At 49.2% G+C, this 13,830-nt stretch overlaps 1 protein-coding gene across 1 annotated transcript; it reads right to left on the bottom strand.

The window, feature by feature from the left end:
* Nucleotides 1-545: 545 nt before the first annotated feature.
* LOC137474048 (uncharacterized) lies at nucleotides 546-11,875 on the bottom strand. The gene is made up of 2 exons (XM_068190304.1): nucleotides 10,982-11,875; nucleotides 546-2,400 (listed from the first exon to the last, which is right to left on the bottom strand). Exons 1-2 carry the CDS (start codon nucleotides 11,678-11,680, stop codon nucleotides 571-573), a joined length of 2,529 nt encoding a protein of 842 aa, XP_068046405.1. The 5' UTR covers nucleotides 11,681-11,875; the 3' UTR covers nucleotides 546-570.
* Between the last annotated feature and the right edge of the window lie 1,955 nt (nucleotides 11,876-13,830).

Raw genomic sequence — 13,830 nt, 5'->3', positions numbered from 1 at the left:
ATGCTCAAGAGACTGCATACTTAAAATATCCAACGTCTCTGTTTGCAAAGAGTCTTTATTTCAGATAGATGTATAGGAAGGGCATTCTCTAAGATACAGAGGGATAAATACAAAGAATGACACTAAGGGTAGCTCTGCAAAATAGTTCTACGCTGACAACACTAAAGGGCATCTGGGAGGAATGCTAAGTACTAAGCCTAATTAAAGCTACAGGTCGCTACATTAGAACTGCATTAAGTCCGTAACAGGCTAGGTTGCTGTCTTCGAGGTATTCCAAGCAACCTCCATCAGCTTCACTGTTCTTCTGTGAGGATGTGCAGGTGGAGCCAGTTTCTGCCTCACAGACTTAGGCAACAGCACTGTCGTAACTGGAAGGTGAAGGGCAAGGCCACTCAGAGGTGTGTCTGCACAACGAATCCATGTGCTGCAGCATCTTCCTTCTGCAGGAAAGGGAAAGCAGCTTCAGGATTGCCAATGACAAATGCAACAATTATGCAGAGTTCACGTGGCTGCCATCGGGTGTGACCCACCCCCCCCCGCCCCAGCACAGCTCTGTGCAGGGAACTCCTCTCAGTGGCTGGAGAGCAGCATCCGGAGGCGAAATCGCAGCCGACCATAAGCTTTCAGTGCCTCCATGTGGGCAGCAGGATCTCGGGCCAGGTGCTCAAAGAGGTTGAGTGGCTCAAGCCTTCGCATTGCCGATGGCAAGCTGATCTCTGCAGGAAGCCTCTCGTTGCCTAGCACAAAGTGCTCCAGGCATTTCAAGTGCAGGCAGCGGCGCAGGTACGCCATGACGTCCCACAGCCGCTGTGCAAATTCCCTCCTGCGCCACCGGGACAGCGGTACGGTGGTCAGCACGTGCATGACCACAGTCTTCCAGGTAGAGCTGGAAAAACCTGTGCCCCTCAGGATGCAGGTGAAGACCTGCAGGCATTTCAGGTGCAAGCTCTCACACGGCACCTGCCTGGCGATGTGCTGGAAGAATTTTGCCTCTGCCACAGCGTATGTCTCAGGCCACGCTGTGCTTGCCATGATGTTGGCCTCGGTGGGCTGACTGCTCACAAAGTTGCAGGAGTTGCCTTTCTGGGCCTCTGTGGGCTGGCTGACCACAAAGATGTCAGAGTCCCCTTGGCGCACCCCAAAGAGCATTTCCACTGTCAGGCTCCTCTTGCCTTTGCTCAGCTGGAATTGGCAGGACCGGCTGCAGGGCTGAAACACCAAGTGCCATGAGTATGACTGAGGCACATGCAGCCACGAGCATCTCACCAGCTGGTAGAACCAGTGGGAGGTTTTCTCCACATCCAGGTAGGAGCCAGTGCAGAGCGTCTCGAGGAGGCTGCGCTTCTGCTCCCGCCACAGCTCCTCCTGCGAGTGGTGCAGGAAGCACAACAGCTTCTCGCCCAGCCGCTCCCTCTCGCACGTGCACGCCAGCTCCACACGGACGCTGAAGGTCCTTGCTGCCATCTGCCCTGCACTGTTAAGCTCTAGGTGGAAGGTGTGCCCTGGCGGGGGATTCAGTGGGACCAGCACCTGGTACACCCCATCCCACTCACGGGGACTCCAGCCCTCAAAGGCACTGCCCACCCCGATGGCTTCTTGAGGCACCGGGTAGAAGCTATTGCTCACGCTGTCCACAAAGACACACGTGAAGTTCTCCATCAGCTCAGCTATCACTGAGCAACCTCTCTCCTGGTCCTCCACAGGCCACCATATGCTATCCAGTAAAAGGATGCCTTGCTCACTCCCAGCGTCCTGAGTGTCTTCACTGTCTTCAGTTCCACCATTGCCGCTCTCTTCCTTGCCACCATCGCTGACACCTTTTTCACTGGCAGCCACGTTACCTTGTTCTTCTTCTTTCCTATCCTTATTCCTGTTTCCCTCCACATTCAAATCACCCTGTTCTTCATCCTTGATTCTATCATTGCCATCTTCTTCGATAACGTCCTTATTTTCTTTCTCAGGTGCAGCAAAACCACTATGGTCTACTTCATTCCCATGATCACTGCTGTCTTCCTGCCCAGTCCAGTCTCTGCCTCTCTGTTCACTGGCATCACTGCTTTCCTGCACCTTCACATGCATGTATTCTTCCTGTCCATCTATGTTGTCTTCACCTTCATTTACATCATCGTTGTTGCCCGCCTTCACATTCGCACTGTTGCCTTTTTCTTCATTTCCATCTCCTTTTCCTTCCTTTCCAGTGTCCTTGTCTTGCTCCACCTGCACATCCTTGTTTTCTCCTTCATTTGCTTCATCGAGGTGTTCTTTATTTCCAGCAACATTGCCAGGTTCTTCTTCATTTCCTTCAGCAGTACTGTCCCCTGGCACATCCCCATCACTCCGTCCTTCATCTTTCTTTAAGACTTGGCCATTGCCACTGTTAACATAGCTGTCTTCCTTCAACTTCACATTATCATGGCCTTCAATGACATCATCGTTGTCTCCTTCATCTGCAGCCACAGGACTGCCTTCTCTGTCATTTTCAGTCTCGCTGTCGTCTGCCTCCACAGTCACATCAGTGTTTTCTTTGCCTTTCTCTGAATCAGGGCTGTCTTCCTCCTGTTCTTTTCCTCTCCCATCTCCCAAGGTCTTCCAGGAGCTCTGGTCCTTGCTGCTGCTGCTGGCCGCACAGCTCCTTCTTCTGCAGCTAAACCACAGGCCCAAGAGGAGCAGAACGCCAGCAAGAAGACAGAATGGCCACTGCTGCAGGGCACCAAAGAGCACGGCTCCCCAGCCCTCGTCCTGCTGCTCCAGGGGCCCCCGCTCCAGCTCCTGCAGCAGCCGAGCCATCTCACGGTCCAGCAGCTCCTGACGCTCCTTCATTTGCCGGTGCGTGGCCTCATCCAGCCCATCCCCAGCTGGCCGGGGGTACTGGATCAGGCTTTGCACGAGCACGAAGAGTAATGAAAGTAAAGCCATGGTCTGCAGGAGGACACACAGAAGGGTTTCAGTGGGGCCGGAATGGAGACAGACAATGAGGGGCAGGAGCGGCAAGGATGTGGCAGCAGGAAGGAGAGGGCCCCCGGCAGCTGGCAAGGCCTGCACCGCTGCCCCAGCAAGCAGCGCGCCCTCAGCGAGGCGTTCCCGCCGGGGCTGGGCCCTGGATGCGGGGGCAGCCCCAGGTACCCGCGCTTCTCCCCCAGCCCTCCCCCAGCCCCCCAGCCCCGTCTCCTCGCTGCTGTGTACTCACCGCTTGCCCAAGCTCTACTGGGGCAGCGGAACTTGCTGAGGCCTTTTATAGCTGCCCCCATGGTGACACGGCGCCTGTGATGTCACAGAACCCAGAGCGCGTCACAGGCCAGCCCCGCCCGCCGTCCCCAGCCCGGTCAGTGAAGTCATCGTGGCCCTGGGCACCCAGCGCCCCAACAGACACCAAGTGCAGATCCATCACTCGGGAACCTGGCAACACCAGAGCTTCCCTTGACAAAGCAGGCACAAGCACCCTCGCACACAACCCTTGTCAAATATAAATTTGGGTGGCATGACCCATGGATGTTTTCACTACACAGGTGTAAGCTTTTATTTATTATGCAAGGCGGAACTTTTTTGCTATCAATATTGATATTTATTACTGTGGTGGTGCATCTCCCCTCCCTTGCTCCTTTCCAGGCTGCAGTGTGGTCTGAGAAATACTTGTTAGGCCTTGGCTTTGACACACCACCTGGGATCAGCTCTTTCTTTTTTTTGGGTGATCTCAAGCACACCCATTTGTGACAATTACTTTGGGGGCAACATGTCATATCAGCTAACATTTATTTACTGATTTAGTGAGAAATAAAGAAATGCACACTTCTTGAATGATGCACAGAAAGTTGTAATGTCATCCAGTCTTAAGGCCTACACTTACTTTACACCAGCACTGTCCTGCCTCACAGATCTTTTGTGAAAAAGAAGATGTGTTAGGGTTTCTCTTCTGAATTAGGAACACTTCCAAAGATCTGTTTATTGACTGACAAAAGATCACACACGACCAACTTATGGTTTGCACAGCAACGTAAAAATCCTCAGGCCCACACAAACTACTTCTTACACCAGAGATGGCTGATCAATAGTCTGGCTGAAGACTGGGCCAGCCACTGCAATCAAGAAATACAAGTTTTTAGTCCTCAAAACACAGAACTTCTGGAGCATGGCTCATTCCACTCTAATGTGCTCTCCCCCAACAACAGATAAAGATGTGCCCCTCCTGACACTTGCTGCAACTGGCTACCCTAGCATGACAACCATTCTGAGAGAAACTCTTTTTAGTACGGGATGTAGATATGTCTGCATTTGGACGCCATCCTTGGTGCAAACCTCCTCCCTTTCTTTTTTTCTGGTTGGACATCCTTGCTGCTGCATATGGTGGAGCAGTTTATTGGGAAGAGTTTCTCTGATGCTGATCACAGCACAGCGGGAGGTTTTTGCTCCCTTGGGCTTCTTAAATTCTTTTTAGATGATCTCTTTATCAGCTGAGGGCTGACGGAACACAGAATGTCTGAATGATTGCCTTTCTCTGCTCCACCCATGACACAAGAGTTGCCTGCATTCAGAAAACACAGTTTTCTGAACCATCCTATTTAGTAACAAACAATGCCTTCTATATTCTGCCATCTAAATGAGGTCACTATTGGACAGCTTCACGTCCCAAGTGTTACCTAGCAGGGAGGGAAGCAGAGGAAGACAGGATCACAGCAGCCGCTGATCAGTCATTCACAGGCATCACCAGGAAGAAACAGGAGAGAGCCATGAATTTCACAGGCTACTGTGTTTCAGCAACCCATATCACCCTGCTCCTTTTAAATCTCTTCTGATGACAAGCTTCCAGTCTCATCACAGTGCTCACCTGAGGCACATGAGTAAACAAGATGAAGAATAGGAGGGAAAATGTCTTCTGACCTCCAGTCACTTAAGCATCAAGCAGACAAGAGAAAACCTCTGTCCTACTCTAAGAGAGGTTGTTTATACGCACCTACAGCTAAAGCTATTCTGAAAACCCACATTATTAGACCCAGAGTGATAAAGAGCTATGAATTTACTGATCCTGGGAAAAAGGCAGCTTTAAATGAGCTCTGCTACTCCTGCTGTCTCTCCTTAGAACTTCAGGTTGAGATGCTTAGGACCAACTAAAGAAAAAAGTAATTCCATTCGTGCCCTGGTCAAACATTTCTCAGTCTCTTGTCCCTCCTCCCAATGCACCAGCCAGTCAAACACAGACAAAGCAAGCTACCCATGGTAAGCTCCCAGTGGAAATACTGGCAAAATCCTCGTGGACTGCATTATTTGAAGGACCTGAGGTCAGGTCACTGACTGTGAATCGCTTTTACTGCTCCGCTTAGCCTACCACCTCAGCTCAGCTCAGCTCAGCTCAGCTCAGCAACCTGCCAGCTACCTTCAGCTGCGTTAACCCATGACCTGCAGTCAGAAAGGCATGAGTCTTATGAAAGAAACAGACATGGGGAATGTAGTGTGGAGATTAGTCCACACTCTGAGGAACAGGCAACACTAAAAAACAGCCTGGCAATAGCTTGTGTCTAGAAGCTGTGTACCTTCAAAACCACCTCAGGGGTTTGGGACTTGTGCTGACTTGCACAAAGGAACCCACTCCACCCTGCAGCAGTGGGCTCCTTCTTTCCAGCCTGGATGGAGACATGCCCTGCATTTTGCAAGCATGTCCAGGTGTTCAGAATGGAACATGCTGAGCATATTTAGCACCTTAAGGCATGCAGCTCTTCCTTTCTCAAAGTATGCTTTGTGAAATTATAGGTAGTGCTATCCCTACCTTCCCAAACCAATTACCCTCATTATATTGCACTTGCCTTCAAAATACTGCCGCTCCTACGTTTCAGACTTTGCTTCCCTCAGAAGGATGCACAAATAGTTGCAGTAGTTGCAAGCACCTGCACCTGCAATTTTCAACTAACTGCATCTTCAGAAAGGGTTCTGACAACAGGCCGTTCTCTGGACATGAACACGGCATGCTGAGGCAAGACAGATACCTTTGTTACATCTTATAGTCCAGATCTCTGTGGCCAGAGTCACAGTCCTTGAGATAAAATGAAAAAAAAAAAAAATCAGGGAATGTATTTTTGCCAAATGAAAATGAATTAAATCTATTGTGGGCTCTCATTCCGTTTTAGAGCGGAGTTGCATATACTTGAAAAACTGGTTTGTAAAGGGAAGGATTCCAGACTCTGCTTTATAAGAATGATAACAGGCACCACTGTGTTGAAGGCACTGATAACAGCCCAATTAAGGAGGGTTTTCTTTCGTTGTAATCACACACAATTTAAAACCAGCTCCTTACTTGCTTTCTTTTGTGAAATTCATTGTGAATTTTTCCTTCTAGGAAAATGTAAATAATAGTTTTCTATTTAAGTTTCTCATGAATGTGTGGTTACTTTGTCACCATTGTTACTTGCAAATTAGATTCCTTAAGCATTGCAAAGATGAAGAACAGCATGGTCTTGGCTGAAGAGAGTGATGTCAAAAATCAAAAAGCATAGATGGTTTTTACTATCCACATATATTGCTATTTTGCCAAATGAGTTTTATTGTAGTTTGACTATCACCTATAGATTTCATAGGTCAGCATATTAATATTTTTTTTCTTTGGTTCTGCCAAGAAACCCACTCATTCTGATTCTTAATGACAACACCTTTCATCTTCATTCATGTCTTGTAAGTTGTGAGCAGAAAACAAATTGTCAGTGAAAAATGTTACTCACCTTACTATTCTCTATTTCCCCCCTTTCTCTCTTCCTCAGCACAACTGAAACATTTTATTTAGTTCAGTAATCCTGGAAACAAAGATAAAAATTGTTTTAACTATTCTGATAGCCATCAGTTGTTCAGCAGATAGTACATTATTATTAATGTATTATTATCTCCTAATTAGTCAGGAAAGCACAAATTGCACTTTCAGGGCTTTCCTGAAATGCAGTGAATTTCTATTGTAGTTGTACATACATCTTTTGCTTCTAGAGAAGCAAGTTGATGGTAGAAAGATCCTCCATGGAAACCACTATGGAGCTTCCTTGACCAACAGGTTTTGAAGTCTCTGATCCTGAAAACTGACTTCATTAAGGGTAAATACAAACAGCTACAGAGCTGCAGTGGAGCCAGTGAAGGTCTCCTTGAGTCTATGCATTGTAATAGATGATGGTAACAGGAGAGCTAAAATAAAATGCTTGTAAATCCACAATATAAAATCAGCATATGAAAAGGAAAGACCTGAAAGGTTTAACCGTCCTTAGGAACAAAACCTGATGGCAACTTTGTTTCATCACTCTCAAAACCTGTAGTAAAATTTTTAATATTGTTCTCATGAGGTACTATGAAGGTGAAGGTTCAAACGTGTGAAGAGAAAGGAGGAGGTGTTAGGGATGGTATGAGTTTGCTGGATTAAGTGACTTGGCTCCTAAGAAGCTGTGTTGAGTGACGAGGAAGGGACAAGGAAAAATGGGCAATTCCATTCCAGCCAATAAAACATTAAGGAGAAGCATTACATGAAGAGCTCATTGTCTTGCAGCTTGATTCCTCCCTGCTGAATGTAAGGGCAATAAATACTTTGGGGTGTTCAGGAGAGAATGCACTGAAAATTTTTGTTCCAGGACCTGTTCCTTTCTTCTATCAGTGATGATGTGTGCTGCATGTAAACAGTTGCCAGGAAGGGTAAAGTGATCAGAAAAGGTTTAATTTACCAATGAAAAAATTGCACGGTTGAATTCACGAGGCAAAATTAATAGCCCTGCTTTAAAGTGCTATGGAAGCAGAATACCGGGAAGTGACTGCTGGACAAAATCACCGTTTGAGCCACTTATGTCATTTTTTCAGGTAGTTGCACTGGGTGGACATTTTTTAAGAAATGGTGGGTTAAATAAAAAGAAGGATGCATTTCAGGCAATTTGAGAAACTTTTCTCCTTTTATTATTTCTTCACACATATATATGTAGATATTACTGAAGGGCAACTATTACTGAAGGGTAGCTCAATCTTTTAGGACTGAATTGTTCCCTAGGAGCGTATAAAAGTGATTGTGTAAAGAAACCTTTTCCAAATATTCCTACAAAATTCAGGAGTACTCTGCTGCAAAATTTCAGGCACTTCAGGGCATTTTCACTTCAGGCTTCGCGGCTTTTCACCTCCACAGCCTCTGGCAGCAGGAACGCCCGGCTAGAGCTGCCCTTGCAGAGACTGTGGCTGCCACGTGGACGGGTGCTCCAGGGCTATGGCGTTTGCCTCCCTGCTAGTGCTGAGCGCTCTGGCGTGGGTTCGCAGCTTTGATAGCTTCACGCTGAGAGGAAACGAAGGGACGAGAGAGGCACACTTTTCCGGCGAGGCAGAGAACTTTTATTTCCCGCGTGGTCACGGTGGTGGTCGGAGCGACTGTTCCCGGTGCTGGTGCAGGCCAAAATGGCGACGGGACAGAGAAAGCATTGGGTTAAATAGGGGGCTGGCAGAGAGGGGTGGAAAACCCCCTCACCCAATGGGGACAGACAACAGGGGAGTGACACAGAACATAACAACCTATGGGAACATATCAGAGGTGGGTACAGTGTTCTGGGACAAGTCGCACTGCAGAGGTGGGGTGACTGGCACAGAACTTTCTGTGAAGAAGCAGGGAGTGGTTACAAGATTGACATGTAAGAGCTCCCGTGGCACACAGCTTGGAACGGACCACTGTGAGGGGAAAATAGGGGTACAGAGAACCAACCTAACTAGCATTTATTAAAATCCCTAACTAAACCAACCCAAACTACAACAAAGCTTTAAGCATTTCTATGGGAATGCTCAAGAGACTGCATACTTAAAATATCCAACGTCTCTGTTTGCAAAGAGTCTTTATTTCAGATAGATGTATAGGAAGGGCATTCTCTAAGATACAGAGGGATAAATACAAAGAATGACACTAAGGGTAGCTCTGCAAAATAGTTCTACGCTGACAACACTAAAGGGCATCTGGGAGGAATGCTAAGTACTAAGTCTAATTAAAGCTACAGGTCGCTACATTAGAACTGCATTAAGTCCGTAACAGGCTAGGTTGCTGTCTTCGAGGTATTCCAAGCAACCTCCATCAGCTTCACTGTTCTTCTGTGAGGATGTGCAGGTGGAGCCAGTTTCTGCCTCACAGACTTAGGCAACAGCACTGTCGTAACTGGAAGGTGAAGGGCAAGGCCACTCAGAGGTGTGTCTGCACAACGAATCCATGTGCTGCAGCATCTTCCTTCTGCAGGAAAGGGAAAGCAGCTTCAGGATTGCCAATGACAAATGCAACAATTATGCAGAGTTCACGTGGCTGCCATCGGGTGTGACCCCCCCCCCCCTCCCCAGCACAGCTCTGTGCAGGGAACTCCTCTCAGTGGCTGGAGAGCAGCATCCGGAGGCGAAATCGCAGCCGACCATAAGCTTTCAGTGCCTCCATGTGGGCAGCAGGATCTCGGGCCAGGTGCTCAAAGAGGTTGAGTGGCTCAAGCCTTCGCATTGCCGATGGCAAGCTGATCTCTGCAGGAAGCCTCTCGTTGCCTAGCACAAAGTGCTCCAGGCATTTCAAGTGCAGGCAGCGGCGCAGGTACGCCATGACGTCCCACAGCCGCTGTGCAAATTCCCTCCTGCGCCACCGGGACAGCGGTACGGTGGTCAGCACGTGCATGACCACAGTCTTCCAGGTAGAGCTGGAAAAACCTGTGCCCCTCAGGATGCAGGTGAAGACCTGCAGGCATTTCAGGTGCAAGCTCTCACACGGCACCTGCCTGGCGATGTGCTGGAAGAATTTTGCCTCTGCCACAGCGTATGTCTCAGGCCACGCTGTGCTTGCCATGATGTTGGCCTCGGTGGGCTGACTGCTCACAAAGTTGCAGGAGTTGCCTTTCTGGGCCTCTGTGGGCTGGCTGACCACAAAGATGTCAGAGTCCCCTTGGCGCACCCCAAAGAGCATTTCCACTGTCAGGCTCCTCTTGCCTTTGCTCAGCTGGAATTGGCAGGACCGGCTGCAGGGCTGAAACACCAAGTGCCATGAGTATGACTGAGGCACATGCAGCCACGAGCATCTCACCAGCTGGTAGAACCAGTGGGAGGTTTTCTCCACATCCAGGTAGGAGCCAGTGCAGAGCGTCTCGAGGAGGCTGCGCTTCTGCTCCCGCCACAGCTCCTCCTGCGAGTGGTGCAGGAAGCACAACAGCTTCTCGCCCAGCCGCTCCCTCTCGCACGTGCACGCCAGCTCCACACGGACGCTGAAGGTCCTTGCTGCCATCTGCCCTGCACTGTTAAGCTCTAGGTGGAAGGTGTGCCCTGGCGGGGGATTCAGTGGGACCAGCACCTGGTACACCCCATCCCACTCACGGGGACTCCAGCCCTCAAAGGCACTGCCCACCCCGATGGCTTCTTGAGGCACCGGGTAGAAGCTATTGCTCACGCTGTCCACAAAGACACACGTGAAGTTCTCCATCAGCTCAGCTATCACTGAGCAACCTCTCTCCTGGTCCTCCACAGGCCACCATATGCTATCCAGTAAAAGGATGCCTTGCTCACTCCCAGCGTCCTGAGTGTCTTCACTGTCTTCAGTTCCACCATTGCCGCTCTCTTCCTTGCCACCATCGCTGACACCTTTTTCACTGGCAGCCACGTTACCTTGTTCTTCTTCTTTCCTATCCTTATTCCTGTTTCCCTCCACATTCAAATCACCCTGTTCTTCATCCTTGATTCTATCATTGCCATCTTCTTCGATAACGTCCTTATTTTCTTTCTCAGGTGCAGCAAAACCACTATGGTCTACTTCATTCCCATGATCACTGCTGTCTTCCTGCCCAGTCCAGTCTCTGCCTCTCTGTTCACTGGCATCACTGCTTTCCTGCACCTTCACATGCATGTATTCTTCCTGTCCATCTATGTTGTCTTCACCTTCATTTACATCATCGTTGTTGCCCGCCTTCACATTCGCACTGTTGCCTTTTTCTTCATTTCCATCTCCTTTTCCTTCCTTTCCAGTGTCCTTGTCTTGCTCCACCTGCACATCCTTGTTTTCTCCTTCATTTGCTTCATCGAGGTGTTCTTTATTTCCAGCAACATTGCCAGGTTCTTCTTCATTTCCTTCAGCAGTACTGTCCCCTGGCACATCCCCGTCACTCCGTCCTTCATCTTTCTTTAAGACTTGGCCATTGCCACTGTTAACATAGCTGTCTTCCTTCAACTTCACATTATCATGGCCTTCAATGACATCATCGTTGTCTCCTTCATCTGCAGCCACAGGACTGCCTTCTCTGTCATTTTCAGTCTCGCTGTCGTCTGCCTCCACAGTCACATCAGTGTTTTCTTTGCCTTTCTCTGAATCAGGGCTGTCTTCCTCCTGTTCTTTTCCTCTCCCATCTCCCAAGGTCTTCCAGGAGCTCTGGTCCTTGCTGCTGCTGCTGGCCGCACAGCTCCTTCTTCTGCAGCTAAACCACAGGCCCAAGAGGAGCAGAACGCCAGCAAGAAGACAGAATGGCCACTGCTGCAGGGCACCAAAGAGCACGGCTCCCCAGCCCTCGTCCTGCTGCTCCAGGGGCCCCCGCTCCAGCTCCTGCAGCAGCCGAGCCATCTCACGGTCCAGCAGCTCCTGACGCTCCTTCATTTGCCGGTGCGTGGCCTCATCCAGCCCATCCCCAGCTGGCCGGGGGTACTGGATCAGGCTTTGCACGAGCACGAAGAGTAATGAAAGTAAAGCCATGGTCTGCAGGAGGACACACAGAAGGGTTTCAGTGGGGCCGGAATGGAGACAGACAATGAGGGGCAGGAGCGGCAAGGATGTGGCAGCAGGAAGGAGAGGGCCCCCGGCAGCTGGCAAGGCCTGCACCGCTGCCCCAGCAAGCAGCGCGCCCTCAGCGAGGCGTTCCCGCCGGGGCTGGGCCCTGGATGCGGGGGCAGCCCCAGGTACCCGCGCTTCTCCCCCAGCCCTCCCCCAGCCCCCCAGCCCCGTCTCCTCGCTGCTGTGTACTCACCGCTTGCCCAAGCTCTACTGGGGCAGCGGAACTTGCTGAGGCCTTTTATAGCTGCCCCCATGGTGACACGGCGCCTGTGATGTCACAGAACCCAGAGCGCGTCACAGGCCAGCCCCGCCCGCCGTCCCCAGCCCGGTCAGTGAAGTCATCGTGGCCCTGGGCACCCAGCGCCCCAACAGACACCAAGTGCAGATCCATCACTCGGGAACCTGGCAACACCAGAGCTTCCCTTGACAAAGCAGGCACAAGCACCCTCGCACACAACCCTTGTCAAATATAAATTTGGGTGGCATGACCCATGGATGTTTTCACTACACAGGTGTAAGCTTTTATTTATTATGCAAGGCGGAACTTTTTTGCTATCAATATTGATATTTATTACTGTGGTGGTGCATCTCCCCTCCCTTGCTCCTTTCCAGGCTGCAGTGTGGTCTGAGAAATACTTGTTAGGCCTTGGCTTTGACACACCACCTGGGATCAGCTCTTTCTTTTTTTTGGGTGATCTCAAGCACACCCATTTGTGACAATTACTTTGGGGGCAACATGTCATATCAGCTAACATTTATTTACTGATTTAGTGAGAAATAAAGAAATGCACACTTCTTGAATGATGCACAGAAAGTTGTAATGTCATCCAGTCTTAAGGCCTACACTTACTTTACACCAGCACTGTCCTGCCTCACAGATCTTTTGTGAAAAAGAAGATGTGTTAGGGTTTCTCTTCTGAATTAGGAACACTTCCAAAGATCTGTTTATTGACTGACAAAAGATCACACACGACCAACTTATGGTTTGCACAGCAACGTAAAAATCCTCAGGCCCACACAAACTACTTCTTACACCAGAGATGGCTGATCAATAGTCTGGCTGAAGACTGGGCCAGCCACTGCAATCAAGAAATACAAGTTTTTAGTCCTCAAAACACAGAACTTCTGGAGCATGGCTCATTCCACTCTAATGTGCTCTCCCCCAACAACAGATAAAGATGTGCCCCTCCTGACACTTGCTGCAACTGGCTACCCTAGCATGACAACCATTCTGAGAGAAACTCTTTTTAGTACGGGATGTAGATATGTCTGCATTTGGACGCCATCCTTGGTGCAAACCTCCTCCCTTTCTTTTTTTCTGGTTGGACATCCTTGCTGCTGCATATGGTGGAGCAGTTTATTGGGAAGAGTTTCTCTGATGCTGATCACAGCACAGCGGGAGGTTTTTGCTCCCTTGGGCTTCTTAAATTCTTTTTAGATGATCTCTTTATCAGCTGAGGGCTGACGGAACACAGAATGTCTGAATGATTGCCTTTCTCTGCTCCACCCATGACACAAGAGTTGCCTGCATTCAGAAAACACAGTTTTCTGAACCATCCTATTTAGTAACAAACAATGCCTTCTATATTCTGCCATCTAAATGAGGTCACTATTGGACAGCTTCACGTCCCAAGTGTTACCTAGCAGGGAGGGAAGCAGAGGAAGACAGGATCACAGCAGCCGCTGATCAGTCATTCACAGGCATCACCAGGAAGAAACAGGAGAGAGCCATGAATTTCACAGGCTACTGTGTTTCAGCAACCCATATCACCCTGCTCCTTTTAAATCTCTTCTGATGACAAGCTTCCAGTCTCATCACAGTGCTCACCTGAGGCACATGAGTAAACAAGATGAAGAATAGGAGGGAAAATGTCTTCTGACCTCCAGTCACTTAAGCATCAAGCAGACAAGAGAAAACCTCTGTCCTACTCTAAGAGAGGTTGTTTATACGCACCTACAGCTAAAGCTATTCTGAAAACCCACATTATTAGACCCAGAGTGATAAAGAGCTATGAATTTACTGATCCTGGGAAAAAGGCAGCTTTAAATGAGCTCTGCTACTCCTGCTGTCT

The sequence above is a fragment of the Anomalospiza imberbis genome, chromosome 5 (assembly GCF_031753505.1).
Source record: "Anomalospiza imberbis isolate Cuckoo-Finch-1a 21T00152 chromosome 5, ASM3175350v1, whole genome shotgun sequence".
Lineage (NCBI taxonomy): Eukaryota > Metazoa > Chordata > Aves > Passeriformes > Viduidae > Anomalospiza > Anomalospiza imberbis.
The sequence above is the reverse complement of the archived record's forward strand: the minus strand, read 5'-3'. Positions and strand labels throughout refer to the sequence as shown.